This window comes from Heloderma suspectum, chromosome 2, assembly GCF_057233095.1.
Source record: "Heloderma suspectum isolate Gila_16-S chromosome 2, 16-S_ref, whole genome shotgun sequence".
In the NCBI taxonomy this organism is placed as follows: Eukaryota; Metazoa; Chordata; class Lepidosauria; order Squamata; family Helodermatidae; genus Heloderma; species Heloderma suspectum.
Window position 1 is genome coordinate 346357056 of NC_139459.1, and position 26617 is coordinate 346383672.

The following is a 26617-nucleotide window of genomic DNA, read 5'->3' on the forward strand; positions in this document are numbered from 1 at the left end:
GCTCACAACCTTTCCGGACCATCTCCACAATCTTAAGGGCAAGGAACATTTTTTAAAAGTTGTGATAGTTTGGGATGGTGAATTCTGCACCCAATACCAATTTCTGGGCTTGTGCAGAATTGTGGAATTCACAGAGGCCTGGAAGAAGGAAATCAGAACTTGAAGGAAAACAAGTAGTTTGGTGGTTTGCGGGGAGCGGGCAGGAATAAGGTGTGCTAGCAAACCAGGATGTCGTGCCACACTTCTGAAAGTGACTTAGGCTTTGGAGAACCTTCAGAGGGAGGGTTGTCCTTAGTAGCTGGGCAGTTACTGAGAACTGTTCCCAACACTGCCATCCCAGTCTGGCACATGGACAGAATTATTAAGATTCTGTCTTAATTAAGATGGTGTTTTTAGCAGATCTAAGTCATGAGGAGGGGAATGAAGGAGTAGAGGCAGTCTACACAGAGTGTTGAGCACAAGCTTAATGGAGTCAGTCCAGCATCTCTCTCTCCCACTCTGATCTCCTCTTCCTCCACCTTTTCAGGTTACTTGCAGTGCCCGGATTCCAAGACAGCAGAGGCTGTGACTCATTGCTCTGAATACATCCGCACTCTCTCCTCCTCCAACCAAGTGCTGGTTCTGCAGCCAGGGCAAGCGCCCCCTTCTGGCTGTGCTGTAGCTATCGCCTCTGACAAATGCACTGTCCACCTTCTGCTCAAGGTAATGGAAGGCATGCATGCAGTGAGATGACCAGTAGCCGGGATCCAAGGAGATCCATGGGTCTTTGGAGCAGAGTACTTTTCTTCCTAATTTTGAGAAGGCAGCCGTGTTGCTTTCCCTTCTCTGTCACCATGTTGTTCTCAAGCTGCTTACCTGCAGCGTATCCACAGTACTTAGATAGAACTGGAAAAACTGATACCTGGCACAGAATTAGGCACCTTGAGAAACCCATGTTTCTAGCCCTTAAGGTCATGAAGAAGAGCTAGAAAGGGGTGGATATGGTGACGACTTTGGTCTTGAATGGGTTTGAACCTGGGGTTCTAGCATTTGTTACAACCCAACTCCCTTGTCCTTTTCAGCATTAACTAGTCCCAGCCACCTCACTCTACTGTCTAACTCTGTCTAACCCCAATCTTCACGAAGAATAAGCTGTGCAAAAGAAGCACATTATTTAAATTGATTTAGGGAGCAATCCTATGGCCACAAGTCAGTGGCTAGATAGGATATGTGGGTTCTGGGAATCAACCTCAGAGCCCATGCTCTGAGGTCGGTGCCCAGAGAATCAACTTTTCCCCACTTCTGTGCTGCCTTGCAGGCAGCATGGAATGGTGTCACGGGCCACGATTGGAAGAGGAGTGCAGAACAGCCAAAACGGGGCATTCCAGGGGGGCATTCTGGGGCGGTGAAGGCGGAAATGCTGGTACGACACATCCTATGTGTCATCCGGCAGCCTCCTCCCCCGCTCCACCTTCCCACGGCTAGACAGCCAAAATTGGCTGTCTAGCCACAAATGCAGGGCAGGAGAAGTGCAGAGGGAACGATCCCCTCCGTGCTTCTCCTGCCCTACATTGGACAGGTGGTGTCAGGAGCGCCCTAGCTGCCTCTTACAGTCTACTCCAATAGCCAACTCAAGACACAGACAAAAGGATTATTTTCAAGGCTTTAATCCTTTTACAACTTAATGACTCTTTCAGATGCTAATCACCAGCGACTAAGCAAGGAACAGCACTGGGGAAAGATAGCAGAGTAGCCTATGCTCCAGGTTAGGCAGTTGGTCCCTGTTTGAAGGAGAATCACGGGAAAACACTGAACTTATGGGCTAGGGAGAGATCCTCCGTCTTTCCCTTGGGTCCTCGGGACGCGACCGTTGCTTGCGCGCCAAACGAGCGCTACACCTCCTTTCCGCGCCCTCCATCTGTTGTCGCTCCCTGCGCCTGCGCCGAGCGTCCAGCAAGCCCCCCTCCAGCACTCTCTCACTGCCAGGGTCACTATCCCAGGAATGCTGGCAGGAGGAATCTCTGCCAGCTGCTGTGCCTGTGAGAGATGAGCGAGTTCCTCTCCCACGGATTGCTGTTCCTCCTCGGAATCAGAACTGCTCTGGGGTTCTATCAGCTCAGTTTCCACCCTGACATCATCCCCACTCCCATGAGGCCCCCCCTCGTGCTCCTCCCCTGGGGCCCCGGGTTTGTGGGGGTACAGCTGGTGGAAGCACCTCAGCAGCAACGGAGCATACACATTTTCCGCGGGTTCCCAGGATCGCTCATCTGGCCTGTACCCCTTCCAGTCCACTAGATATTGCAGGCAGCCACGAGAAAGGCGGGAGTCCAGAATCTCCGCGACCTCAAACTCCTCCTCAGTTTCCACCCTGACAGGTGGCTGCCTCCGAGTTCTGGAGGTGGCCGCCTATCCCCATAGGATTGTGCCCTTAATCATAAATCACCATAGCACACTGCAGTGTTTCTTCTCTTCTGAAACTTCCAGGAAGAGACTGGACTCTTGCCTTCCAAGATTTTCTCAGAAAACCATGAGGACTAGGAACCTTTTCTGAAAATTAAGAAATGTCAGACCATGCTGTATACTGAAGATCAAGGCATGCTCTTCAGCACAGTGTCCCCTAGGGGGTGGGGAGGCAGTGACAAGTGTGTTGTGTCGGTCACTGGGAGCAGAGTGATTCTCCATGCTATCTGCTAATATGCACTTTGGTCTCCCCTGTACCTTTCTGTCCTCCATGTCAGGGCTTGATTGATGCCGAGAAGGAGATCTCCAAACTGGCTGGCAAAAAGGCAGAGCTGCAGAAACAAATCCTGCGGTTACGTGAGCGCATGGACAGCCCAGACTACATCGCTAAGGTGCCCCCCAAAGTCCAGGAGGCAGACTCAGCCAAGGTAACAATTGCCAAGACTAGAACACTGAGCTCTACCCTGCAGTGAGGCAGGGGTCATGGATGCTTGGCAACAGAGGGTGTGTGCTTCTCGTGGGGGAACACGAGTGGCCTTCGTGGTCTAGGAATGTGGGTTGGGAGTGATACAGTTGCCCCAGCAGCAGATACATTTTGTTTTTCTTTTCCCAGCTGAAACAAAGTGAGACTGAATTGCAGAAGGCAGATGAAGCCATCGAGAACTTCAGGAAGATGATCTGAAATTGAAGGAAGGGATCTATGGGACTGTTGGAAGACATTTATCCCGAAATTAGGGTGGGGGAGGCAACCATTTGAAGCCAAGCCCTTCTCATTTGAGGAAGGAGGACCTGTTTCTTCTTTTCGGCTCTACTTGGTTTATTCTATTTTCGGTAGAGACATTAAAATATTTTGCTGAGTTAGAAGACTTGATTCTCATTGGTGTAAAGAAAGGCAAGTGATGGAAGGAGAAGGCGGCCAATGGGCACACATAATCCTGTATCTGTGTGGGTTGGTTCGCTTTTGGGTGTTCATCGCATCGTGTGTGTGTGAGTGAATGGGGCCATCACAGGCTTTTCAGATCACCTCATATGCAAGGCTTTCAAGTGTCAAATAATGAGAATTCAAGTGGGGAACATACAATCCAACCCTAAAGATATGTTGGGAGTTGTCAGGTCCGTGCTTCTTCCATGTTAAATTCTCTCTCTCTTTCTCTCTGGCATTCCATATTCTCCCAGCAAGAGTTGAATTCTGCAACCTCCTAGATACACTAATTTGTGCTGGTTCTCTCAATGTACATTTTTGTTTGTTATTTTGCATAATTTATGCTGGTCACGGGAGAGGGCAGGAAGCAGTGCAGGTCAGTAAAACCCTGCCCCTCTCCCCCCCACCATCACCTGAAATCCTACTCTTCCAGCTCTTGCAGAAGCCAGATATCAACAGATGTTTCCCATGCACTTAGAAAGTATCTTTTGCTGTCCTGAGGACCAGAAACTTGGTTGTATCATTCATGAAAAGAAGAATTTCAGGAAGCTTCCGTGCTTTTTCTGCACCTCCACTTTCAAATTGCGGCGTGCACGCGTCCCCCCTGCCCCCCAGTTCTGAGTTTATATATATATATATTGGACTAGCTGGGGCCACAGGACCGATCAAGGGCAAATGCTTGGATGCGATGTTCTCTCTTGCACTTATGTAGCATGGCCATGTAGCACTTCTGATGCTGCATGACAGAACACAGGTATCGTTCTAGCACAAGTGGGGAAATGTAACCCACCTACTCCAAACCTCCTTCAGAATACGATCTTCTTCTGTCACCGCTCCTCTCCCGCTTTGCCATGATGTGGTAAGTGGAACGTGTGCCCCAGCCACGAAATTTTACCTAAAGGTTACGCTCCCCCTCCCATCCCTCTGCTGATCAACATGTGATACTTTTATCCACCCAGGAATTTCCGCGTTCTCAAAAAACTCAAATATTGTGTCATACCCACTGTCAGTACATTCACACTGTGCCAGCTGAAGCGCTTTTAAGTGGCTGAAAGCATTAATACCAAGGTTTGGCGAGGAATGGTATGTAAATTGAAACGGGGCTTGTGGATCCCTCCGTGATTATTCTTCAGCCTTCTTCTGTAGCTTTGCCCTTAACAGTGGTTTGCTGTACAGGGTTTGTATAGCCGATGACGCTTTTCATAGCATGGCTATAAACGTTTGCTACTGGTCGAGGTGCTGTAAAAGACACAGCACAGGAGCTTGTTGGTCACCCTAGCACTCACTTCCCCACCTCTCTCCCTGCTAAACCACATCGTCTAAATAGCCCAGAAATTCTGGCTCCTAGTCTCCTTGCCTGCCAGATCTACAGCCACAATCTCCCCCCAGAAAACAGGAATCCTAGCTTCCAGCCCATTCCTGCCCCCCACGCTCCTGGTACATGGCAATCTCCTGCTATGATTCAGCTTTGTCTCCTGAGCCAACAATCCACTTAGGTTAATTTGGGAGAACCTTTTCCCTGATGGGCTAAAATTTCTCTCTTATGGGTTAGCTGCACTGTGGATGAGAGAGAATGCCTGGGCACACCATTTAAAGTTGGCATATTATGTACCCTCCTTGCCTTTACAGTCATAAAGGCCCTAGGCTCTTTCTAGGCACTCCAACAGTCCTGTTTGCTAAGATTTGCCACCTCTCCCCCCACAGCCCTGTTCCTTTCAGAGCAACTGCCTGAGAAGACATTAAGCAGGTAAAGCATTTATCTATGTACCAGGTTGTTGTTAAAAGCACACAAACGGGACCTGTTTTTATTTTTTAATGTTTGTGTATTTTAAGCAAAGCACCATTCCATGTACCCAGAGAACCAGCTTTCTGCCTTACTGTAACCTGTTTTATTTTTCTTTTCACTTCTCCTTTCTGGGGTACATACTTAAGATCACTTTGTGGGAACAAATTACCGCAGAGCCAATGTGGAGTACTGGACTGGGGCTAGGGAGATCTGGGTTCTAGTCCCTACTTGGCCATGAAGCTCAGTGGTGACTTGGGCCCAGTCACTGGCTCGCAGCCTAACCTGCCTCACAGGGTTGTTGTGAGGATAAAACGGCAAGGAACAGAACCATGTAAGCTGCCTTGGGTTCTTTGCAAGAGAAAAAAAGAGGGATATAAATGTAATAATAAAAATAATTTTTAAAACCTGGAAAGGCACACACTGCACCTGAGAGTACCAGGACAGTTTAGGGGACACTGGGCAGGTCTCAGGGTACACAGCTCTGTCCTTCAACAGAAATTGGCTGAAGGGGCGGGGGCTTAAGAGGAATGGCCTGGAGGGGGCTACCGACACTGTCTGCATGCCACCCTGCATCCGCTGACTGAGGCAGCCATCTCACTGTGGGCTTTTCAGCTTTTAACCCACACCTTTACCAAGGCTTCTGCGTCTGGATACTTTGTGGGGTTAAGATCAGCTGCTTTTCACATTTTTTTTTCCAGGGTTTTTCTTTCTCTGCCTTTTATACGTTTCATTACACAATCACAAGATGGCACTGTGATATAGCAGAATTATGCAAATACAGGGGCGTCTCATTCCGCCATTTCTAAATAATACCACACTTTCCTTGATCTAAAAACAGCCAGGGAAATGGTTCCAAAGAGTGGGGGAGGCCCTGGAGGAGGAGGATGTTGTGTGCAGGACCTGCAAACTACTCATGAGTGAGCAATCACGATCACACAATAAAGCCTGGTGTAGAAAGGCTGTGTGCCTAAAAATAGTGCCTCTCTGTTTATGGAGGCTAGGGGAATGCTGGTGACATTTGAACTCGGCAAAACCAACGAAGAGTCTTGTGACACCTTCAAGACGAACACATTCTGGCATCAGCTTTTGTGGACACACTGTCCACTTCATCAGAGGCATGATGTGTTAACCTTAAACTGGCAAATTTATATATGCTTGGGCTGGCGGTGCTGGATTGTCCATGAAAGCTTATGCCAGAATAACATGTTCATCTTTAAGGTGCCACAAGACTCTTGGCTGGTTTTGCTGCAACAGACTAACAGGGTTCCCACTCTGGAACTTGGACCCGGGTCTCACAAACCCCACCAAACCAGCAGGCCTAACGCTATAACCCAAGGTCCTCAGGGAGAGAACATTCCAGAAGGGCTTGAAGAGGGCTTGTGGGTGGCCGGACTCCTGGAATCTTAGAAAGGGCAGTGCAGGAGCAGCCAGTAACGCCCCCTCCCCGCGAAGAGGGGGACGCGGGACTGGGAATCACGGAAGTCCTTGGCGGTGGGGAGGAGAAGAAAGAGGTTTTTGGGAGCATGGGAAACAGCGCTCACCAAAAGCCCTTTGCAATGGATGAGACGGAGGGGAGTTTAATCATTATCCTTTAATGGGGGAGCGGGGGGGGGGAAAGTAAACTTGGCAGCCCTTTCTCTTCCCCTTTTCCCCTTGCTCCTGTGCTGCCTTTTCACAGCTGCCTGAGCCTCAGAGATGTAGCAGGTGAGGAAGCTTCCCCTTGCATGGACGGCAGTGAAGGTTTCCTCTGGATTTCTGGGTGGCTCAGGCGCCTCTTGAGGGCACAGACGCAGAAGCCAGGAAAACGGGCCAGCCAGCCAGCCAGGGCTACTGGCAATTCTGGGAGGGGTGGGGGAGGCAAGCCCGAACGCCTGGGTCCCCCGGAGAGGCGCCGTTCGGAGCAGAGGGCTGGCTCAGAGGCGTGCGCGCTCTCTGCCCCTCCCTCAGCACCCCTGCCGCCTTCTCTCGCTCCTGCGACTCACGTGTGCCGTAATTATAGCCCGGGAGCGCAGCGGCGACGCCGCCGCCACCGGCTGGCACGGCACCCACTGGCCAGCTATTAATAGGGCCGGGCGCTGCCTGGGCACGGGAGAGACCCTGCGCCGGGCAGAGGGGCGGCGCCCTCGAAGGCGGCGCCGCGACGACCCAGCCCGCCGCCGCGGGAGGCAGGGAGGGACGGGGGCGCCCGGGGACTCGCGCCCGAGTCGTGCCTCTTGCAGCGTCCTGCCCGGTAGGTCTGCGTTGCGGGCGTTTCCTAGGGGGGCCGGCAGGCCGAGCGAGGGGGGCTCTGTCCGGGGCGCATGGCGGGCGGGGGAGTTGCAGCGCGCCCGCGGAGAGGAGCGAAAGCGGCTTGGGATGCGCCACTTTTGACGGCTCCGCGCGAGGCCGCATCTTGGCGCGGCAGCCTCTTCAGCCGCTGTGGATCCGGGCTTCAGCGATCGCGCCTCCCCTGCGGCAGGGAATCAACCCGCTTCCCATTTTTATAGCCATCTATTCCCCAGCCTGCTGCCCTCCAGATCATTCTGCGCTACAACTCCCCTCGTCCTGGAGGCACTGGCCGTGCTGTCTGGGGCTGATGGGAGTTGAAAACCAAACCATCTGGAAGGCGCCAGGCTGGGGAAGGTCGACCTGTATCTACGTGCCTAGTCATTTTGCTTCTGTTTTTTAAACAACAAAAACAGCGAGTGATGCCAGTGATGTGACTTACCTTTAAAAGGGGGGTCAGGTGTGACCCAGTCAAGGTTCATGTGCTCCCCCCCCCCCCGTTGAAGACGTGTGTCTTAATGCCTATTAACAATCCTGTGTTTACTCCTAATCATTGGGGCAAAATAGTGGGGTTCCATAAGATGAAAACTGGGACCCCGTCATGTGCATGTGATGGGAAGGGCTATAGCGTAGTGGTAGAGCACCTGCTTTCCATACAGAAGGCCCCAGCTTCCGTCCCCAGCATCTCCAGGCAGGGCAAGGAAAGAATCCTGCCTGAACCCCTGGAGAGCTGCTGCCAGCCAGTGTTGACAATACTGGCCTAGATGGACCAACGTTCTGACTCAGTATAAGGCAGCTTCCTATGTTCTAGCCTGCCTCTGCGCTGGTGAGGGAAAGGCACTCTGCATGTAGTTAGAGGTGCTGTTTTTTCACATGGTCCTGGGCTAAACCTTGCATTCAAAACGAAGTCTGGGGTGGATTAGTGATACGTTCTGGTGCAAATGAAAAGGTGTGGCTTGGGTCACGGTGTGGGGGATGGCCATGTATAACTGTATAACACTGAAGTGTGTTACTATTTCTGTGTTGTGTGGGTGTGTGTTGGAAGCTGTGAAGGGTGGATGTAACTTGTATGGCACACGGTTGTATACAACTGAGGGCCAAACTAGAGATGATGCTGCAGACACTGGGGCAGGATTGGGACTGCAGCAGGGTGTGTGTGTGTGCAAAGGATTTCTCTCTCTCTCTCTCTCTCTCTCTCTCTCACACACACACACACACACACACAGAGGCTGTACCTGCAATTTAGTCATTAAAAGCATTCCTGTATGTGAACAGGCAATTTACTTAGTTTGCCCCTAAGGGTGTTCTTGTAGAACTTTGGAGGTAGACTCGTAACAGTGCACAAGCATATGCAAGATAATGCCTTCTAAATCTAAGATAAATAACATAATGTCATGACTACAGGTCATGTAGTCTCTCACTCCCTAGGCTTTTAAAGAGGGTGTGAAGACACACCTCTTTAATTTAGCCTTTTAAATTATGTAGTTCTTCAAATGTTTTACTGTTTTTAATATGCTTGTTACTGCTTTAAGATTTATTGTTTTAGATTGTTATGCACCACTTCGATGGCTTTTTTATTTTTTGCAAATGAGGCGATATACAAGTGTTAACAAAAAAATGAAAAAATTAAAAACAAACAGTATCATATACAATTTTTTAAAAAGTCTATACTGGCAAATATACGATAGGGCAGATAGTGTCAACAAAAGATCGTTAAAGAAAGTGAATTGTTATTGAGAACTTTATCCTTTACGGTAGCGCGCTAAGTGGGTTTGTACAAGATAAGACTGACGCAGTTTTGCCACTGTAAAAGCAAAGAGAGTGGGAATTTGTTCTCATAGATAAATTAACGCATTATATGAGAACAAAAGAGAAAAAGATAACGACAGGACAATTTAATAAAAAAATGGATCCCACTTACTGATCATTGTAAAGAAAATTTCTTCCTTCCAAAAATACAAAATAAATAGCCCCACTATTTTGCCACAATGATTAGGAGTAAGCACAGGATTGTTAATAGGCATTAAGACACATGTCTTCAACGGGGGTGGGGGGGGGAGGGGGAGAGCTCATGAACCTTGACTGGGTCACACCTGCCCCCCCCATGTTCTGAATCCAGCAATTATTTGACCCCCGCCCCCCGTTTTCTTATCTGATGGAATACACCTTAAACTAGATGTATCATTTGCTATTTTAATTTTATTAGAAATTATCAGCATTAACTTTTGAAAAGAATTATATTACATTGTGTATATTAAAAAAATCTTTGCTATTATTACTTTTGTCAAAACTGTGCTTTGCCATGTTTGTTTATGTAACATTTGGATATGTCAGTAAGAAATCACAAAAAAGCAAAGAGAGACACTTCTAAGGGTATTATCCCATCAACTTTAAAAAAATTGAATCAGTTTGTACTTTCTGCTGCCCCCTGGTTCCATATTCACAATTGCTACCATGGACTGGGGGTTGATGTGCCTTTGCTACTAAGAGGAAAAGCTTACATTTATTTAAAAATGTGAATAGGGTGGAAAATATGTATGGGAAACCTTTCTCGGTCTTTCTCATAGATAGTACTAGAACTCAGGGATGCCTAATGAAATTGATTGGCAGTAGACAGACAGACCAAAAAGAAAGAAAAAAGCGGTTTTCTGCTTTTTCTGCTGGTAGAGCGTCTGCATAGGATGCAGAAAGCCTCAGGTTCAACTCCTGGCATCTCCAGCTAGGGCTGGGGGACCTGTCTGAAGTTCTGGAGAGCCAGTGTGGTGTAGTGGCAAGAGTGCTGGACTGGGAGCCGGGAGATCCGGGTTCTAGTCCCCACTCGGCCATGGAAGCTCACTGGGTGACTTTGGGCCAGTCACAGACTCTCAGCCCAACCCACCCACAGGGTTGTTGTTGTGAGGAATGGAGAGGAGGAGGAGGATGTACACCACCTTGAGTTCCTTGGAGGAAAAAAGGTGGGATATAAATGTAATAAATAAATAAATAAATAAGCCAGCACCAGTCAGTGCAGAGCTAAATGGACTGATGGGCCGACTCACGATAAGGCACCCCACGAAGAGGTGCCCACTGTGGTGCTCTCTGGCACCCGCAGAACTTTTTAATTTTTTCCCCATTCTTAACATACATATATGGATTTCTATATATCCATAGCAATGAATACGTATGAAATGCGTACAACTTTCTAGCGGTTATACATAGGCTTCAACAAAAGCAGACCAAATTTCCAAATGAGTATCCATTTGATGGTGGCACCCATATGCCACCCATTCAAATATTGGAAGCGTTATTAGGCCCTCAGTCCATTGCATTATAGGAGGTGAGCGTTTATCCTTTCAGTGTTGTAATATAATACCTTTAGTTGTCAACAGGGCGTGGAGAATCCATTTACGCTGACCATTTGTTAATTTCCGTGAAGCGGGTAAATAATTTTAAAAGAACATGGACAGCAGTGAATGTTAAAGACTGTTCCAATACAAAATGTATCTGTGTAATAACCTCCTCCCAAAAAGAAGCAACTATTGGACATTGTCAAAACATATGTTTAAAAGAAGCATTATCTGTATTGCACCACCAGCAATTAGCCAAATTAGACAATCCCTTATTAAAAAGATGTTGCACTGTCCAATAGACACGAAACAAAAGTTTTTGCTGAATAAGACACCGCCTAAGACCATGTTTGTGACAGGTAGATGCCAAAGACGCAATCCATTGTTTAGGCATGTTGTGGTGGTGTCCACAGCAGTTTCTCAAGTCCCCATATGTGCCTATGGGTCCAAAAAGGTTGGAGATCCCTGGCTTAGATTACTTTAAAAGAGGAATAGACCAATTCGTGGTGGATATGTCTATACAAACCCTTCAGCTGAATTGGAACCTCCAGGTAGAGAGGAAATCTATCCCTGCATACCAGGTGATGGGGACAAAGAACCGGGGAAAGCTATTGCCTGCATGTCCTGCTTATGCGCTCCCTAAAGCATCCCTCTGGCTGCCGTTGGAAACAGAAGCTGGACTAGATAGACCTGGGTCAGATCCAACAAGTCAGTTTTTATGTTCTCCTGACTGTGACGTCCGAACTGTAGTTAAAGTTAACAGGGCTGGCTTTGACAGTACAAACAGATTGAGTCTGAGAGACACAGCTCTGAAGGTGTCAGTTCAGGCCAGGAGCAGTGTAGGAGTCCAGCTTTCCACACTGTTTCTAACATGGCTGCCTTTCTTTGTGTGAACGGGAAGCAGAAGTGCACATGGAAACTCGCTGCGATGATGCTGGATGCTTCTGTGGCATGTTCCCAATCCGTGCTATGAGCCAGCCACGCTAAAAGGAGGGGAAGCCTGGGTTCACATGCTTCCCTCGCATGCGCTATCCATCTGTTTCTCTGTGCAATGTTTCAGTTTGGATGTGTATGTGCATGTGAGATGCAGGAGCTCTTATCTTTGCAACCCAAGCGGCCCACCTCACCAGCCAAGTTCTAAGAAAGAGCACATATCTCAACTGTCAAAATGCCAGGGTTGTGAGTGGGGAGGAAAAAACAAGGCGGAGACCACCAAAAGGAAAGAGGAAGGGCCACCATGGATTTGTGTGCAATGAACCTGCAGTTAAACGTGTTTAGTTCTAGTGTGTGTGTGTGTGTGTGAGTGAGAGAGAGAGAGAGAGAGAGAATGTGAATGAGCTCCCTTGATTAGGTCTTCCAGAGCCATTTGCTCAGTATGCACCTCTTGTAAGGTACCTGCTGTCTGCTTGTGGTACATTGCACAGTAGCCACCGATCGCCTTTTCCTCCAGGAATTTGTCCAACCCCCCTTTAAAGCCATCCAAATTGGTGGCCATCACTACATCCTGTGGTAGCAAACTCCATAGTTTAACTATGTGCTGTGTGAAGAAGTCCTTCCTTTTATCTGTGCTGAATCTCCCACCAATCAGCTTCATGGGATGACCCCGGGTTCTAGTATTTTGAGAGATGGAGAAGAATGTCTCCCTATCCACATTCTCCACACCATTAATAATTTTGTAGACTTCTATCATGTCTCCCCTTTCCCTCCTGTTCTAGGCAGGATGATCCTGCCTAGAACAGATGGCATTTGGAGGCAATTCACACCTTGCACAGGGGCTTATCCCTGCTGCCTACCAGAATCCCCATGCAATGCAATGTTTGCAGAGATACATGTTGTCATATTCATGCATTGCATAACCTACCTTTTTTTTAGGTGTACACTCAAAGATGCGTGCTGTCGTCCTTTGTGCTTTCAAGCTCTGAGTTTCTGTGGCTGTTTAGCTTCATTCAGCTGAATATTTTTCTGTAGAAGTCTTGAGTGCCCTCTCCAAAAACCAGTGGTAGACTTTGAAGTGCTGGTGCTCATGACAGTCCCCACAGCCACACCCCCAAAGACAGTCCACAAATGCAGGTAGCTGGGTTGATCCATATCTGTATATGTGTAGTGTTGTATATGTGTGCATGGGGTAGCTCACGGCAATGTATTCTTGCTGAGAAAATCCCCCCCCCCCGCCCTGGCCCCTGCTACTGTGAGGATTGCAGTGAAGCTCAGAGGGAATAAAGGAAGTTCTGAGGGGGCTGGCAGATGAGATCAGCATCCCTGTTCATCCAAGAGTCCCAGTGCTTCGACCCTGCAAGTCACACCTTCACTACACCGTTAAACGGATCCCATAAAACAGGGATATTGGAAGAAAGAAGACTGTGGTCCAGGGGAGACTAGTTGACCAGTTTCCAGTGGTAAGAATGCTAGAGGAGGTAGACTTCATTCTAAGCCAACAAAGCACTCTGGAATTTGCTACTATAAGCTGTGGTGATTGCCACCAACCTAGACGGCTTTAAAAGGGATTTAGGAGAACTCAGGGAGGATAAGACTATCAATGCCTTGGCTTTTAGTCATGATGTCTATATCCTTTAGAGCTGGAAAAGGTGCAGAAAACAACAACCAAAATGATCAAGGGGCTGGAGTAAATCCCCTATGAGGAAAAAGGTTACAACATTGGAGGGTTTTTGGTTTAGAAAAAAGGTGAGTAAGGAAGGATATGATAGAGGTGTATACAATTACACATTGTGTGGAGAAGGTAGGTAGGGAGACATTTTTCTCCCTCTCTCATTAAACTAGAACCTGAATGGTAGGAGATTCAGGACAGATAAAAGGAAGGGCTTCTTCACACAGTGCATAGTTCAACTATGGAATTTGCTACCATGAGATGCAGTGCGATGGCCACCAGCTTGGACAGCTTTAAAAGGGGATTAGATAAATTCCTGGAGAATAAGGCTATCAATGGGTGCTAGTCATGATGGCTGAATAAACCCTCCAGTATGGGAGGCATTATGCCTTTCAATGCCAGTTGCTAGGGAGCGTGAGAAGGAGGATGCTATTGTGCTCAGGCCCTGCTTGTGGCTTTCACAGAAGCATCTGGTTGGCTGCTGCAGGAAAACAGGATGCTGAACTAGATATGCCTTTGGTTTGGTCCAGCACAGCATTTCTTAAGCAAGAGTGCCTACTTGGGATCATCTAATTCATTTAGTTATGACTTGTGACTAATTTTTTTTTCCTGAGTAGGCATTCTTGCTTTATAAATTTGAAACACGTCATGGGGGTTCTAGTAAAAATAAGGTACACCAGCCAAAGCAAGCTTGAAGTGAACCTGCCCTTGCTGTAAAACATCGCCCAGAGGGCAGATGATGCTATCTCCTTGCTGAAGCAAGTCTAGGTCTGATCGGTGGCTGGATGGGAGACGGCCTGGGAACTCCATGTATCTGGCCTTGAGCTGCATGATGAACAAAAGGCAGGATATGAATGTAGTACAATGTACTAAGGATGCAAACCTATGCATGTTTAGACAGAAAAAAGTCCTACTAGCTGGCTGGGGAATGCTGGGAGTTGTAGGATTTTTTCTGTCTAGGATTGCACCTTAAATGAATAAAACAATAAATTATTACTCAGGGTAGGGGATATGTGAAATGATCTCTATCACATAGTTTATTTTGAAAAGTTCTTTCCAGATTGTTTGGAAATTTATCTTTTGAGGTTTAATGTTTCTTACAGTAAAGTCCTCTACATTTCTACTCAGATATACTAAGCCCCACTGAGTTCAGTGGGACTTACTCCCAGGTAAGTGTTCACACATAGGTACAATAACCAAAGACTCTAAGGCTGCAATTGTTCACCCTGTGTTTTGTTTTGCTTTTATTCAATGTTTTAATTTACAATGACAAACACATCTAATTTAAATCTAGTTGTTGACAGTGGGTAATACATTTAAAATCCCTCCCTTTTACTTTACAGACAAAAATACAGGCAAAATCCAGTACTGGCTGGGATGTTCTGGGAGTTGTAGGTCTTTTTTTTCTGTCTAAACATGCATAGGATTGTGCCCTAAGTCAATTTTTGTGCCATGGCTATTTACCACAACTCCATGTACCAACACTTCAATGTTAGCAGTCCTGCAGTTTTCCAACGTTTAGCTATTATTCTGCACAGTGCGTTTGAGTTACCAGATCTTTCTGTTTCTGAAAGAGTGTCTATTTTAGTATCTGCTTATGGTAAATTGTTGTCTTGTAAGGCTTCTGTGGATGCCTTCTTGTTTGTTATTATTCTTAAATACTGTTAGTGGAAATTTCCACTAACAGTATTTATCTGTTATCCTCCAGGAATTTAACCAAAAATTGGGGGTTGGACTCGATGGCCTTGTAGGCTCTTTCCAACCCTACTATTCTATGATTCTAGAATTGACATTTTTTGGCTTTCAACTCCCTCCCCAGTTTCTCTAGAACTAAAATCTCCAAGGAGAGAGGCACGTTTTGGCTAGTGTATGTAAATTAATGTATATGGATGGACACACAATGCCATCTCACTGCTTCCTTTCCTCCATCCCCACCCTCAACCACCTATCCAAATAGAAAAAGTAAACATCATTAAACTTAAATGGTTAATGAAATGTTTAATCTTGCATTTGATTAGGCTGAGGCTTATAACAGACTAGCTGCAACTGAAACAGATTCAGTAACATTGACTAACACATCATCCCTGCAAAAAAAGAAATAAACCTTGGGGCACCCCGCAAATGCTTTTAGCTTTAAAATGTTACTGAATCTACAAATGCAGTGGAATGACATGGTAGAGTGGACTGTACAACTTCAACAAGGAGTCTTATGGCACCTTAAAGACTAACGTATTTATTCTGGCATAAGCAATTGTGAACTATAATCCATTTTGTCAGATGCATGGAATATTATGGAGAATTTTAAGATTCTGCAGTACATGTGGTGGTGGTGGTGAGGGGGAAGAAACAGTGAGGGCAGAAGAAAATTAAATGCTGGAAGTGACAATCACATTGCTAACTTTCACAGTGCAATTGCTGCTGGCACTAGGTAACCAATTAACACATGTGGTATGATAAAACTCCATTATCCTGATTCAAGGCTCTGGCATTAGAATTCATCAACAGGTTTAGCTCTAACTTCGCAGTCTCTCGCTCTAATCTCCCTCTGAAGTTTCTTTACTCAACAATGGGCACTTTAAGGGGAGTGGTGAGTGTCATGGGAGGCTGAATTGTTCTCCCACTGTTTTTTGAATATTGCCATTTCTGATGTCAGATTTGTATCTGTCTATTCTTTTCCATAGAGACTGGCCTGGTGTGTTTGCTGAGTGCCCAGAGCTGTGGGAGGATGATTCTCTATGTTCCTTCTTTATCTCAACACCCCCTTCTCCCTCTCCAATGCTTACTACGCTCAGCTTTTGCCTTTGTTCTGTGATGGATGTGACCATGAGTTGGGTCAATCCAGTAACGTGCCCCTGGCTGTACTGTTCCTTCTGCACTCTCTTATATCTGCCACCTCAGCAACAATATACAATAGGATGGTGATGCTCAAAGGAAGAAGGCTAGGAGGGGACCTGCTAGACCTTCGTGGTTGGCTGTGCAAAGGTGGTGCAGGAGTGCAGAGCAGCTACGAACGCAAACCCCGTTTCTTCTCTCCATTCAGATAAATGTATCCAATATGGACCATACCTTGGCTTGGCTCTGGCGTCTCCTGGTGATGTTGATGCTGCTGTATTTGCCTCCCCGAGAAGTCCATGGCTTCTTCCCCAACTTCTGGTCTCGCTCCATGGCTTTTGCCTGGGGGTCCATCACCCACCAGGACATGACCGAGGAGGCCATCCTGAACATCACTGTGCGCCTCTTTGCGGAGACGCCTCGCCCCGCCAAGGGAAAACGCATCCGAGAGGAGGACTTCAAGGTGAGAGGGAATGGGGTCCAGACACCTGAAGTGCTACTGTGATGCCAAAGTCCAGGGTCCCTTAAAACTGGGAAATACTGTGAACAGAGCAGCTAGAACAGATGGGGGCAAAGGCAGGATTCCTCTCTCTCTCTCTCTCTCTCTCTCTCTCTCTCTCTCATTTTTCTCTCTCTCTGGAATCTGATTTGGTCTACAACTCCCATCAACCCTCACCATTGCCCATGCTTCTTAGGGCTGATGGGAGTTGTAGAGCAAAACTTACCAACTACATCCTTATTTGGCTTACCAACTACATCCTTATTTGGACAGAGATAGCCTAGCTACAGTTATCCATACTCTGGTAACCTCTCGTCTGGATTACTGCAATGCGTTATATGCAGGGTTGCCTTTGGAAATGGTCCGGAAACTTCAGCTGGTCCAAAACAGGGCAGCAAGATTGTTAACTGGGACTGGCCAACGTGATCATATTATGCCAGTACGTCATCTGCACTAGCTACTGGTCCATTTCTGGGCCCAATTCAAAGTGCTGGTATTAACATTCAAAGCCCTAAATGGCTTGGGCCAGGTTACCTGAAGGATCGCCTCCTCCCATATATACAGTACCTTCCCAAACCATCAGATTATTCTCAGCGGCCCTCCTCTGGGAACCCCTGTCAAAGGAACTGAAGTGGGTGGCTACTAAGAAGACAGCCTTTTCTGTTGTGGCACCCTGGTTGCGGAATGAGCTCCCCAGAGATGCTCGCCTGGCACCTACATTGGCTCTTTCGGTGCCAGGTGAAGACTATATTTTCTCAGACATTTTTGTTTTTCAGTTTCTGTTTTTAAAAATCTTTTACTATATTTTTATTTTATAATGTAGTTTTACACTTTTATATTGTATTTCATCATGTTGTATTTTATGGTTTTAATTGTTGTCAACCACCCAGAGAGCTTTGGCTATTGGGCAGTATAGACATGTAATAAAAATAAATAAAACATCTGGAGGGCCACAAGTTGCTCATCCCTGCTTTAAAGAGTGGCATAGAAGAAGAAATCTCAGCGCATGCACCTTAGTACTTGGAACTGATATTATGTAGTGCAGCCTTCCCCACCCTGCTGCCTCCAGATGTATTTGACTGCAACTCCCATCATTCCCAGACAGCCTGGGTGGATGATGGGGATGATGGGAGTGGCAGTCTAACACATCTGGAGGGCATCAGGATGGGGATGCCTGAGATAGTGCTTGGAAGTGTTTGAAAGTGCTTCATAGGCATTCACTCAGGAGAGGGCAGGCTCTCTAAGATGCTTTGGGGCGGGGGGGGGGTGTTAAAAGAAGGTGTGGAGGGATCTGGGCCTAGGTTCAGTGTGAGGGTTTTTTTTTAATTGATTATATTTTTAATCCACCTAATAACAATCCAATGGGCAGATTACAAACTCTTCTTATTGAGTTGTTCTGGACCAAAATCCCCCACAGGAGCTGTTATCTGGCCCGAAGACAGAAACACCTACCTATGCATGATCCCCTCCCCTGGGGCAAATAGCAATTTGGGTAGGGCATCATTACATTACAACTGTGGGAGTGGCACAAAAGGAGGGTTAGTCCCCTCCCAACACTGTCCCCCTCCCACAGTTGCAAAACAACAAACTCACGCTGTGGATCTCTCATCATCCCATCTAGTTTGGCCCCCCTTGGCTCCCATTTGGGGCAGGATCTGCCCTGCCCTGTCTGGGAACAGTCTCTGAGCTGAGTAGTCCTCACACAAAATGATGGTACACCCCAGGATCCCTTGTGCTGGCGTAGAGGACCCTGGAGCAAACTCTGTTTGGGCAGAACCTGGCTCGTTGAGATAGCGCATGCTGTGTCCATCTTGTCGAGGCCTGAAGCTAAATGTGAGTGTGCCCCGAGTCCCTTGCAACTCTGCAGAGGACTCATGCACACTCTTAGTTCAGTTGTGGCCTGCTGTCTGCCCCCCCCCCCATGGTCATGCCTCTATTTCAGTCCCTGAGTGAGGGGGTGGATACTTAACCTTTTCCTCAACATGCCACCCTCCCCCAACTTACTCTCAGCCGGGTTCCAGACTTGTGTTTCTACTGCAAACATAGGTCTAGAACTCCAGCTGGGGTGGGAGAGGCGGCGGTTACGGGAAGGGTTAAGCACTGTCTCCCACTTTTGGCTTCTCCCTTATAAATCACCCTCTCCCTGATGCAGCTTTGCATAGGAGAAGCAGTAGCTGGTGTTTCAGGATGCAAAGCAGATCTGGAACATGTAATTCTTCCCTCACTTACACAGTAAATTTTCAAGAGTTTGAAAAGGAGTGGCATTCCTAGGAAGAAGCTCGTATATCCCATTGCCCAGTGCTGTTTTTAACCTCAGGCCTAGCTGTTCTCCACCTCCCTCATGTCCAAAGTTGAAAGGTCTCTCCTAATCTGACGTCTCTCCCCACCCCCGCTAGGACAAGACCCTCCTGGCTGATGACATCTTCGCCGCTTTCTATGGCCCTGGGGTGTCAGCGAAGCGTTTCCGTGGGGCTATAGCCCAGGTGGCCAACGCCAATGCTGCCATGGACTTCACGAATACCACGCGGGACGACCCTGTGCTCCACTTCGACTCAGAGCTCATCCACGCCACCAACGCCTGGCTGTTGCAGGCCCGCAAAGAGGTCCTTCAAGCCGTGCGCTCAGAGCAGTATGATGTTGCCCGAGAGAGGCTTGGGCAGCTGCTGCATTCCTTACAGGTGCTTACCACAACAGATGGAGCCCTGAGCAAGGGCAGCAGGGGACGGTGGTGGCTGCCTTTGAACTGGAGCAGCCTTCTCCAACCTGTTGCACTCCAGATGTTTTGGTCTTCAGCTCCCATCAGCCCCAGCCAACATGACCAGTGATCAGGAGTCCTGGGAGCTCTACTCAAAAACATCTGGAGGACCCCAGGTTGGGGAAAGGTACAATAAGGTACAAGTCTTGGCTCTAGGGCTCCACTGTTTTATAATAAAGTACTATAAAAAGTAAATAGACTAGGGGCTTCCCCACGCAGAGGCTTTTTTTATCCCGTGATTTTATTGGGGCTTCTGCTTCCAGATTCTTGTCAGGATTAAGATTGGCCCTTTACATGTGCGTCCCTTCCCCCCCTTTCCCCCCTTTCCCCCCTTTATCTGTGAGTTCTATATGTTTCATTATACAGCCTCTAAATGGCGCTGTTGTTGTAGCGCCACTTCCTCTTTACAAGGACAAATTCAACCTGATTCAAAATGCTTCTTTTTATTAGCTCATTATTTCTGTTTCATATTAAGCTGCAGAAATGGTTGGAAACCACTGAGAGAGGCACTAGAGGTTAATGATGTTATGTAAAGGGCCCACAAACTCTGTGAGTAAGCAATCTCAATTGCAGGATAAAAGCCCCATGTGGAGAAGCCCTAGGAGTGGATTGTGGCCTTGGGCTCCTTGGACAAATGTGGCTCTGTATTTTTTTTTAAGTTTAAAAATTCATAACATGCTTTACAGCAGGTGTAGGCAACATGGTGCCTGTGGACACGTTCCTTGGCACCCACCAAGGTGCCCTACCCCTACCCCTCCCACTTTTTTCTTTTTTAAAAAAAATAACATTTTCTTACCAGCAGCTGGGATTGCCTTGAAATATGTTTTTGTTGATGTTGAAAACTGTGGGTTCAGTTGGGGCTCAGACCCCATATCTGCCTTGTACTCAGAATTCTGGTCAGGTTTCTTGTCCTTTGTCACACCTCCCATGACAGCCATTTTGTGGTGGTGCCCAGGACAGTTTCTCAAATTGCCAAATGTGCCCATACACACGCGCGCGCGCACACACACACCTTTCCCCTCTAAGTTTAACTTCTCCAGTGGGATTGTTCTGGAGCTCTCAAGACTTCCTGGGAGTCATTAGTATTCTGGGATCAGGGGGCTTCCAAGCTAAACATGTGGGCTGGCTATAGTCCCTTAGCAGTGTGAAGGCACTCTGCACATGCTTAGAGGCACTAGGTGCTTTATTCTCATAATTTCTGGGTCAGAATCAGTGCTCTTCAACATTTTTATTAATGACTTGGAGGAGGAGGTGCAGGGAATGTTGATCAAATTTGCAGATGACACAAAATTGGGTGGGATAGCTAATACTTTGGAAGGCAGAAACAAAGTGATCTGGATAGACTGGAGCGCTGGGCAGAAAACAACAGAATGACATTTAATAGGGATAAATGCCCAGTTCTGCACCTAGGAAAAAGAAACCAAAGGCACAGTTACAAGATGGGGGATATGTGGCTCAACAACACTACAAGCGAGAAGGATCTTGGAATTGTTGTCGATCACAAGCTGAATATGAGCCAACAATGTGATGTGGCTGCAAAAAAGGCAAATGCTCGTTTGGGCTGCATTCATAGAAGCATCGCTTCCAAATCCCGGGAAGTCCTAGTTCCCCTCTACTCAGCACTGGTTAGGCCTCATCTGGAGTACTGTGTCCAGTTCTGGGCACCACACTTTAAGAAGGATGCAGACAAACTGGAGAGGGTTCAGAGGAGGGCAACAAAGATGATCAGGGGACTGGAAACAAAGCCCTATGAAGAGAGACTGAAAGAACTGGGGATGTTTAGCCTTGAGAAGAGAAGACTGAGGGGAGATATCATAGCACTCTTCAAGTACTTGCAAGGTTGTCACAGAGAGGAAGGCCAGGATCTCTTCTTGATCATCCCAGAGTGCAGGACACGGAATAATGGGCTCAAGTTCCAGGAAGCCAGATTCTGGCTGAACATCAGGACAAACTTCCTGACGGTTAGAGCAATACGACAACGGAACCAATGACCTAGGGAGGTGGTGGGCTCTCTCATACTGGAGGCATTCAAGATTTTATTTATTTATTTATTTCATTTCTATACCGCCCAATAGCCGAAGCTCTCTGGGCGGTTCACAAAAATTAAAACCAAACAACACACAATAAAACAATTTAAAATATATAGAACATTAAAACCACAATATAACAATACAACCACAATAAAACCTAGCAGCAGTACAGGAGTTTAAAATACAGATTTAAAACAGCAAAGATAAAAATTTAGAAAGCTAAAATGCCTGGGAAAATAAAAAGGTCTTCACCTGGCGCCGAAAGGAGTACAATGTAGGCGCCAGGCGAACCTCACTAGGGAGCTCATTCCAGAGCCGGGGTGCCACAACAGAAAAAGCCCTCCTCCTAGTAGCCACCCGCCTCACTTCCTTTGGCAGAGGCTGGACAGCCATCTGTCAGGGATGCTCTGACTTGGATTCCTGCATTGAGCAGGGGGTTGGACTTGATGGCCTTGTAGGCCCCTTCCAACCCTACTATTCTATGATTCTATGATTCTGAATCCTTGTAAGCCCTGGTTCTGTTTAAGCCTTGTTCATTCCATCTCTTCTACTGTATAGCCTGTTGCTCTAACTGATTTATCTTTCCTTCTGTTGGAACTTTTATTTTTTGTCTCCCCCTCCAAATTTGATTTGTCTTAGCAGGTTGCATAGTAGGACTGATTGACTGATTGATTGATTGATGTGTGCCTCTTAGTAGGTTTGCTTTGTTCTGTTATGAAACTTCTTTGTTTTCTTTCCCTGTCCTCACCCTTCTATTATTTTAAATATTTATGAATTCCCTTTCTACAAAAGCATCAAAAGTGATGTACAAAACAGCTAAACTTAAACACCAATAAAAACAATAAAAGTAGAGAAATTATCACCCTCCCCCCCAAAAGGTGTGCAGCAGTTAGTCAATAAAACAGCAGATACTAAAACCAATAGCAGCTCATAATCTTTCTTTCTGGCTAGGATTTCTACAGCCACAGCAACTGGGTTGAACTTGGATATCAGCAGATACACCCAGATCTGGTCCAGCCAGGTCGTGAAATCAAATCCATCGCAGAAGGTAACAGACTGGTGTTATCTTTCTCTTATGCTCCGGGAGTTTACCGCAGCCTGGGAAGCAGTAGTAGTACTAGTATTAGCATTATTATTTCTTAGACTCCTTTCTTAGAAAGAAAAACTCAAGTGTTCTTACAACAAATTTGGCGGCGGCGGGGGGGGGGGCAGTTTCCAGGACTCCTGGGTCCCTGGCTTGCCCATCTTCCTGGGCTTTCTTTATTGTGTGGCTCTTATGCCCTTCAGCTGGCATCTGGACTTGCAGAGACTGCTCTGACTGGACGTGTGAAGGAAACCTCTTGGAAGGCGTCGCTACTAAAGGGCTTCTGACGACTGGTTACTATGGCACCCAACCCGAAAAACCAATTGGTATGTTTTTGTTGCCAGAATAGGATAGCGGCGGTGGGAGTGGGGGGCTCTGTTTTGAGGCAGAGGTTTTGTTCTTTTCAATTTGTATTCCCCGTGCGTCTTTGCACAGTTCACATTAAAACCCATGAGAATAAATGTGGTTTTACCACAGTTTAGAAAAAAATGCTCTTTTTTTGTCTCAGGTTCTTTTCATGCAATTGAGATTTTTTTCTTTCACCACCAAAGCTGCTTGTTTCGTTTTTTACTTCTTTGTGTGTGTATATATTTTGTAATAGACAATAACAAGTTCAACTTAGCTTTATTGAATGGGAGAGCTTTGTCATGCCCTACCATAGATAATTTATGAAGGAGAAACGGACTGTTAGAGCGATTCTCTCTGCTCAGTGAATTTCTCTTTTGTTCCATGAGGCCTAATGCTGTGTTCCACCTAGGAGCTGTTTGCTATCTCTTGAGGCAAGTGGGTTTCAGCATTAGCCCTCATACAGGAAGAGAGAAAACAGAATAATGGTGGCACCTAGTGATGGAACAAATCATTAGGGCCAAACTAGATGTGATGCTAAACTTTGAAGTGTGTGGTTGTTGTTGTTTTTTTTAAAAAAAAACAGTAGTGGCTATTTTTTGTCTGTGCCACGATGAGTAGGGAGTGGCTTAATTCTTTTCTCCCCTGCTGTGATCCCAATAAAAAATTACTCCCACCCAGCGGCTTTAGCCCAGGAAGGCAAACTCCCATAGGTACTTGTGGGAACTTGCTTTCCAGGGCTAATAGCTACTACAGGGTGGGGGCAATTTCTGTCAGGATTGTGGTGGGGTGGAAGGGTTAACCTCCCTCTTTGCACACCATGGTCCAGGTGAAAATCAGGAGCTACTACAGTGGCTACCAGCTACAAACTACCACCACTAGTACTCTTCGATTGATGTGTTTAGCACAGGGGTCAAATCTGGCTCTTCAGGGGTCCTTTCAGGATTTCCCAGAAGCCTATGCCCCTTTCCCTATTGTTTGGTGGTTTCTGGCTTTTGTGCAGTTTTCCCGCATTCTAAAAGGTTGATATGCCTGTCCTAAGGCTCAGGTAGTAAGATATCTTAATCTAAAATATGCTGGGATCTTTTGTGTTTTGGCCCCTCCCCTCTTGCTTTTGGCCCTGCCCACCACTGGAATGCAGCCCCTGAGGGCTTCTCCAAAATCGGCCCTCAGGCTGAAAGAGGTTCTGCACCTGTGGTTTCGCATCTTAGTTTGGCCCTTAGGGTCCTGGTATAGCATAGTGGTCAAGAACCTAAGGTAGACACCCCTCTTTTTAAAAATAGGTCAGAGGTAAGCATGTGGTACAGCCCCCAAGTCTGAATCTCTGGAGTGAGGGTTGGGACTGTATGTTTGAATATTTTCCTAAATGAAAAGAAAACCCTTTTCCTATAGGCAACAAGCATGTTGGGCGGTCAGTTATGCCATCCTCTACTTATATTCTGAGTGATACAGTCCCAGCGGGGGCTGTACCATGAGCTTTTTTCTTAAAATGACAATTGCCTTTCATCCGCATAGTGTCAGCCATTTATTATCCTGACCTGGTTCCCTGAACGTGGAAGAGTATTTTTCTAGGTTAACATTACACCAACATACTCCCAACTTTTCCTGGAATGTAGGTGTTCATGTGGGTGATCCATTTTCTCCCTCTCGTTTGATACTCTCCTGTCTCCCCAGGGAAGTGTAGTCATGGTGGGAGATTTGATGACAGCCGCCACAGAGAGCCTCGTGGCGGTATCAATAAGGACAGCTCCTCCTTATTGTTCTCACCTCACCATTATCTGCACAGTGAAGCGGCTGCTCTGGCCCTGGAGGCCTCCAAACACTTCTTGGAGAAGCTATGGCAAGAGATGGGGAGAAAGCAGTTCATGAGGTAATGTTGCCCTGTTCTGTGAGATTTTGTGTACGTAATCCTGCTCTTCTCATTATTCCCTCATCTGTCCATGTGTGATGCTCCTAACCCTCCTATCAAGCCCATGGCCTCTCCAGGTTCTTTGCCAGACCATTCCCTTCCTGCTAGGAGCATGTAGGCCAGGGGTGGAGAACGTCAGGTGCGGGGGCCAAATCTGGCCAGCCTGGGGGTCCAGTCCAGCCCTCCAAGGTTCCCTAGATGTCCATGCCCCTTCCCCCTCTTTCCCCCAACCACTGATCATTTCAGCTTTTGTGCGGGTTTTTCCCCATTCTAAAAGGTTAAAATGCCCCTTCTAAGGCTTAGTTATTGGCAGTAGGAGCTTTAAGCTAAACTATGGTGGTATTTTGGCCTCACACGTTTGCCTTCAGCTCCGCCCATCACAGGAATGAGCCCCCTGCAGCACCTCTGCTAAAGGCTCTCCTGTCTCTTGATACTGTGTGCATTTTCCTCTCCAACCTACCTTTTCCTCATAGCTCCTGCATCTGTACCTCCTTCAGTGAGGCTCAATGCTTTCTCCTCCCAATATTATCTCACCTGCCCTGCAGCAACCAGCTTCTCATGTCCCTAGAACTCACATAAGCATTTTTCTTTCTCCCAGTGAAACATGACCTTCCACATCTCTTTCAGAAACTGCAGTGTTTGTCAATATTCTATTTATAGTGGTCTCCCCCCCCCCCATGAACAGCTGGAGTGTTCATGAACCTTCCATAGCATTGCATTGGAAGCTGCCTTATACCAGCAGCTCGCCAGAGTTTCAGGCAAAAATATTTCCAACTCTACCTGTAAATGCTGGGGATTGAACCTGGAACCTTCTGTCTGCAAAATGTGTGCTCTACCACTAAGCCACAGCCACTCCCCTCAAGGTGGTATCTCTGTCAACATTTGAAGCAGCCCTTTTTAGCTGTACTGTTAACAGCAATTTGAACTGCAGCAATTAACGGGCTACAGTGTTTAACTTTGTACAACAAAAAGCTTCACCTGCTGATTTCTGCATATTAAATACATGTTAAAGCAGGGATGGAGAACTGCAGGTGTAATTCAGCCTGTGGAGCTTGGTTGGATTCCTTGGAGGGCGGGTTAGGCTCCAAGGCCCACCCACTGAAGGAATCCCTGCTGCTATTTCCTATGGTAGTTACAGGGACAGGAGCAAACCAGGTTGTTCTCAATCTCTCTCTCTCTCTCTCTCTCTCTCGTGTGTGTGTGTGTGTGTGAGAGAGAGAGAGAGAGAGAGTGTATTTTGTGAATTGGCAACCATACCCTGGGTGGGCTTGCCCAGGGAACAAAGCAAGGCAAAGCTGGATATAGTAAGACAAGGCCAGAGATTAGGAGAATCGGTGGCAAGGAGCAGCAGCAAGCAGAGACCCTTCAAACCAAAGAGCTTGCTCAACCTGGAAGCTAGTATAGCAGTTGGTCCCTTGGCACGTGATCTGCCCTGGGCTGCTGATGCTCAAGAGACTTCTTCCAGATGTGGCTGGTCATCTTGCAGTTCCCGTCATTGGCTAGAGCTTGGCAGTGGTGCACAGGCTGAATCCTCGCCTCTGCTGACATGCCTCAACTTGAGAGTTTGCTGCAGGCCTGCACCCCAGCAGTGTGTAGGGTAGCCTTGTGACCTACTTTACAGAGGATAATCCTCTGTTTCAAGGGTTGTGCAGTCCAAAGTCTGTTTCAAGATAGCCATAAGAAGGGAAACCCCAGGGGCCTTGAAGTGCCCATCAACAGCACACAGGTCACAGTTTCCTGCGGTATAATAATCATGTCTAAATTTGTATGTATGCATTAGCATGTGCAAGTGTTATGCAAATCTGGGTCCTCTTTTGTCC

At 47.0% G+C, this 26617-nt stretch overlaps 2 protein-coding genes across 12 annotated transcripts in view; both read left to right on the forward strand.

The window, feature by feature from the left end:
- VARS1 (valyl-tRNA synthetase 1) overlaps window positions 1-3821 on the forward strand; it is a 47688-nt gene extending 43867 nt beyond the window's left edge. For all 7 annotated transcript variants that reach the window (XM_084830471.1, XM_084830474.1, XM_084830475.1 and 4 more), the window contains 3 exons: window positions 527-702; window positions 2718-2867; window positions 3053-3821. In XM_084830471.1, coding sequence (XP_084686597.1) covers window positions 527-702; window positions 2718-2867; window positions 3053-3121 — 395 coding nt within the window. In that variant the 3' untranslated portion in view covers window positions 3122-3821. The remainder of the gene's footprint in view (window positions 1-526; window positions 703-2717; window positions 2868-3052) is intronic.
- Window positions 3822-7156: 3335 nt separating this feature from the next.
- Window positions 7157-26617, forward strand: part of VWA7 (von Willebrand factor A domain containing 7) — a 54499-nt gene continuing 35038 nt past the window's right edge. For 3 of the 5 annotated variants that reach the window (XR_014788621.1, XR_014788622.1, XM_084840875.1), the window contains exons 1-6: window positions 7294-7377; window positions 16384-16638; window positions 19071-19352; window positions 22411-22507; window positions 22747-22869; window positions 24563-24758. Coding sequence is in view for 3 of the 5 variants with exons in the window: in XM_084840875.1 (XP_084697001.1) it covers window positions 16399-16638; window positions 19071-19352; window positions 22411-22507; window positions 22747-22869; window positions 24563-24758 (938 nt within the window). In the remaining 2 variants the exon portion in view is untranslated. Of the gene's footprint in view, window positions 7378-16383; window positions 16639-19070; window positions 19353-22410; window positions 22508-22746; window positions 22870-24562; window positions 24759-26617 lie in introns of all 5 variants that reach the window. The other 2 variants (XM_084840874.1, XM_084840873.1) reach the window with 2 other exon arrangements.